Source organism: Silurus aristotelis, assembly GCF_946808225.1.
Source record: "Silurus aristotelis genome assembly, chromosome: 14".
Lineage (NCBI taxonomy): Eukaryota > Metazoa > Chordata > Actinopteri > Siluriformes > Siluridae > Silurus > Silurus aristotelis.
Genome location: NC_139587.1, coordinates 28,037,944 through 28,042,943, shown reverse-complemented (window position 1 = coordinate 28,042,943; position 5,000 = coordinate 28,037,944). Strand labels below are relative to the sequence as shown.

General features: G+C 42.7%; 1 protein-coding gene across 4 annotated transcripts in view; it reads left to right on the top strand.

The window, feature by feature from the left end:
* jph3b (junctophilin 3b) overlaps positions 1–5,000 on the top strand; it is a 36,196-nt gene that overhangs the window by 18,008 nt on the left and 13,188 nt on the right. For all 4 annotated transcript variants that reach the window (XR_014536740.1, XR_014536741.1, XR_014536742.1 and 1 more), the window contains exon 2: positions 550–1,354. Coding sequence is in view for 1 of the 4 variants with exons in the window: in XM_083561189.1 (XP_083417315.1) it covers positions 550–1,354 (805 nt within the window). In the remaining 3 variants the exon portion in view is untranslated. The remainder of the gene's footprint in view (positions 1–549; positions 1,355–5,000) is intronic.

Genomic DNA, 5,000 nt, shown 5'->3' with positions numbered 1-5,000 from the left:
GTTATGAGTGAAGTCATCATTCACATTCATTATGTTACATTAGGGTTGGAGCTCTATAGCAGGAGATCTTCCACATATTCCAACCAGACGGAAGATGGAAGAACCACATAGGGATGTCCCAATACTTTTATCAATACAGTGTATTTCACAATAATATAAGCAATCAAAGTGTGATCTCTACAGCAGCTTCCTTTGATGTCACTGTTTAATCCTTAAGGTGTTTGTGAGCATTAAAGCAGCGATGGAAGCATGCTGAGATGTTTGAGCAGTTCACTTGTGCGAGCACTGGGCACTGAGACACACACTTTTAAACACACTGGTAAAATGCAATAAAGCTCAAATCGATGTTCAAATCCCAACACCACGAAGCTACCACTCCTGGGCCCTTGCACAAGGGCCTTGTTAGTCGTTTTGGATAAGGGGTGTCTGCCAAATGCCATAAATGTTGTCTGAAGATTTAAATCTAAATCTCCGTTAGTAGAAAGCACATCATCAGGTAACATCCGTCCCTTTCTGATTTCCTTCCATGTTTTTGTTTTTCTCCTGCAGGTACGTACCAGGGACAGTGGGTTGGTGGGATGCGACACGGATATGGCATCCGTCAGAGCGTCCCATACGGCATGGCGGCCGTGATCCGCTCTCCACTGCGCACCTCCATAAACTCCCTGCGCTCGGAGCACAGTAACGGCACGGCGGGGACGCCAGGCACCGGAGGGGGCATTAGCCCGGCGGTGTCACGGGGTGGCTTCGTCCTAACGGCTCACAGTGAGGCTGAGCTTCTAAAAGCAAAAAAGAAAGGCCTCTTCTTCCGGCGCTCTCTGCTCAGTGGACTGCGTTTGCGCAAGTCCGAGTCGAAGAGCTCTCTGGCCAGCCAGCGCAGCAAGCAGAGCTCGTTCCGGAGCGAGGCGGCCATGAGTACGGTGAGCTCTGCTGCCTCAGATGTCAACTCCACCATCAGCCTGGGCGAGGCCGAAGGAGAGCTCCTGCCCACCAGCTCCAATGCCAACGACGATGCCAACGATGACGACGGCGTGGATGCTACAGCTACAGAAAGCTACGCGGGCGAGTGGAGGAACGACAAGCGCGCAGGCTACGGTGTGAGCCGACGCTCGGACGGTCTCTGCTACCAAGGCGAGTGGTTGAGTAACAAGCGCCACGGCTACGGCTGCACCACCTTCCCCGACGGCACCAAGGAGGAAGGGAAGTACAAGCAGAACGTGCTGGTTAGCGGCAAACGAAAGAATCTCATCCCGTTACGTGCTAGCAAGATCCGGGAGAAGGTCGACCGTGCCATCGAAGGTGCAGAAAAAGCGTCTGATATCGCAAAGCAGAAAGCTGAGATTGCTTTGTCCAGGTGAGTGTGAAAAGTCGTTTTTGCATTATACTCATCACCTGTAGGGGGCAGAGTTTACATCGCAGGATTAAAAAAATCACCTGACCCTCCATCTGATGGATTTTTAGTTTTTACTCTGGTGTGTGTGTGTGTGTGTGTGTGTGTGTGTGTGTGTGTGTGTGTGTGTGTGTGTGTGTGTGTTATTACTGCGAGTAATAAAGCTAGAAAAACCTATAAAAATTACATACAGCCTTTTTAATCCTCTACTGCACTCTGATTTACGGCTAGCCTGAGCTCTGGCTCACTCGCTTGGTCCTTGTTCTCATTCCATATTTAGGAACCACATCACGGTTTAGTTGTGGATTTTGTACTATTTATTTATCTTGTACTGGAGACTCCTTCTGTAAAGAAAGAAATTTCCGCAAATTTCATCTTGGGAATTTTGGAAATATTCTAATTTGGTAAAATTACTAGGAAAGTATGAGAGTTTGTGGGAATTTAATGAGAATTTATGGGAATTTGTGGCAAATAATTTATATAAACTGTATCATATACAAAAACAAATTATAACATTTTGTTTGGTCAAAATTATTATGCAAGATTTCTTTTCAACATTTAAGTTTCCTGTTATAGGCTCACCTTTAATTGTTTAAAGTCCCAGTTTATTCCCATTCATTCTCGTGGAAAGTTTCCACTCTTAAAAAAAATACCTCAGCAAAAGCTCCAGTATTAAAATGTGACACATTTTGCGTGTGTGTGTGTGTGTGTGTGTGTGTGTTTGAGAAAGCACAGGTTCGATCAATAGCACGTGTGAAATCTGAAATGTGTCCTGTGTTGGAATTTAATTGTTGTGAATGTTGTTATGTCACTTAAAAAACGGTTTGAACCAATCGTATGTCTTAGATACATTTAGATAACTAGCTTCTAGCTTACCTGTCGTTATGGTTATACGTGTATTCTTGTTTGTTAACAAAATTACGACACAAAACCAAAAGGATAATCCCTCAGGAAATCACTCAGGAATGTTGTTAACTAGCTGACTAGCTTTGGCATGCTAACATTTCCCAGCTACGTTACTATTAAAATCGATCGAGCTCTTAGTGAACATGGGGAACACACTTGTGGCTGACTGAATCTTCACAAAATCTGGTGGAACATCTTAGAAGAGTGGAGCTCATTATAACAGCAAATGGAGACTCAATGTGGAATGAGATGTTCAAAAAAGAACATACCAATCTTATAGTTAGGTGTCCACAACCTTTTGGACATAATGTGTATAAACAGTCATTTCCCCACCAGCCTCTGTTTCCTGTCTCTCTACAAATAAATCTTGAAGATGTACAGAAAATGTAAAGCTACATCTTTTACCTCTGAATGTTACAAAGCCCTGACACTGGAGACTCCTTCCACACATGATACGCAAAAATATTCTTTCAAAGAAAGAATGTCACATTTTACGTGGCCCATGGGTAAAGCTGTACGACTCCATGTGACCGTTACCGTGGAAACTATATTGTATTAGAATGAACAAATTTAATCAAAACCTTTTGACCAATCAGAACTGAAAACTAAACAGCGCTGCAATTTAAATGCCATTTAACATGTCTAGTCCGGCATGTGTGTGTTTGTGTGTGTGTGTGTGTGTGTGTGTGTGTGTGTGTGTGTGTGTGTGTGTGTGTGTGTGTGTGTGTGTGTGTGTGCGTGAACGTGCAGAGGTATGCATGCGCTATATCTAGATCGTCACTCACCCTTCAAATCCCATTGACCTGGTTTTAGAGGCAGCGATTACACACTAACACTAACGCTGCTGATCTGCTCACTGCTTAGCCATGTCCTGTCCCGCTCACACATCAAGACCACACAATTTTATTTCATATATATATATATATATATATATATATATATATATATATATATATATATTATTATTATTATTAATGAATTTCCACAAATCCTGGAACATCTTCCCAGAAGAGCGGAGGTTCCTATAACAGTGAATGGAGACTAAATGTGGAATCTGATGCTCAATAAGCAGATACCAACTTATGGTCAGGTGTCCACAAACTTTTGGAAATATACTGTATTCAAATAATGTCATCAAATTACAATCGATAATGTTTCAATCACAATTTAATCGCTACTGAAGGCTGCGTTGTGATTGGTCAGAAGGTGTTTAGTAATACGGCTCTGTTATCGTTTTTATAGCAACAGGTCATTCATGGGGTACGACAGATATATAAGGATATAAGAAGGTGTAAGGAGTCTCCAGTTTTATGGTTTTGAAAACAGAAGTTTCCCGAAATCTTCATGACGCAGGAGTTTTGCAGTTTCTCAGCAACATAAGCTGCGTAACAACAGGCTGGTAAGTGGAAGGACTGATTTCAGCTGCTATAACATAAGTGAGAAGAGGACCTCACCTGAGACCTGGAGGAGACCGCAGAGGACTCATCATCTGTGCAATCACCAGAATCAACACGTTCGCTAGAGCTCAGGTCCCTAAAGAAACCCCCTCGAAGGTCTCTGAGTGGTCCTTAAGGTTTAATTACATACTTTAAAGTTGCACTGTGTCCTCCAGATGGAGTTCCAAAAGACGTCCCCTCGAGAACACCAGCACAGTCACCAGCAATTAGCTGTGAAACCTTCGCTTTAGTAACGTCCTGAGAAGGTGAAGTTCTAAGCTTCGTCTCTGTAGTGGATACAGGGGCCCTGAGGAGAGACGGAGAACTGGGACGAGAAGATGTGTGGAGGTTATGCTATTTATGAGGAACTGATCTGAGGTTGGACGAGACAGAATGAAACATCAACTATTTGTTATTGGACCTCAGGAGGGATGGACATTTCCCATTGTTCTTTCTGTAGGATTATAATGGATTTTGAACATCTCATTCCACATTTAGTTTCCATTTACTGTTATAATGAGCTCCACTCTTCTGGGAAGATGTTCCACTAGATTTTGTTGAGATTTGTGCAAATTCATTCAGCCACAAGGGTGTTAGTAAAGTCAGGCACTGATGTAGGTGAGGGTTTGAAGCTTTATAGCAGGAGATCTTCCACTTCAACTTTGTGTGCAGGAGAATTGACATGCTGGAACAGGTTTTGGGTCTCCTAGTTTAAGTGAAGACAAAATATCATGCTCTTGCATCCAAAGACGTCCTACACAATTGTGTGTACAACTTTGTGGTAACAGTTTGGAGAAGGTTGGAAATGTCAGATGTCCCATATAATATATGTATTTGGGAAGTACAGTGTGGTATCAGAAGTGAAAAAGAGACCCATGAGAGCCGGGTTTCTTTGTACACAATCTTTTGATAAAATGTGAATGGTTACAGATTTGCAGCAGGAAGCCATGCGGTCAGGCCTGTCTACAGCACAGCATGAACATTAGAGCGAGGACACCAGGGAGGATGTGACATTTTCAACAGACTCTAAACAAACTGCTAAGAGGAACTGAGTGAACTATAACACTCTCTTAAAGTTCTTAACATAGCAGAAGGCTGAGGAGAAGAAATAAAACGTTTAAAATGCTCGTGAAGAAAGTGTAAATGTTGATGGATATCAGGGTTCTTTGGGTCCTGCATTCAAAAAACCTTTTAGAAATTTGCAAAGGCTTTTGTAGCCTGGCTAATCCCAGGTACGGTTCATGCTAGCATGGGAGATATTGTGTAAA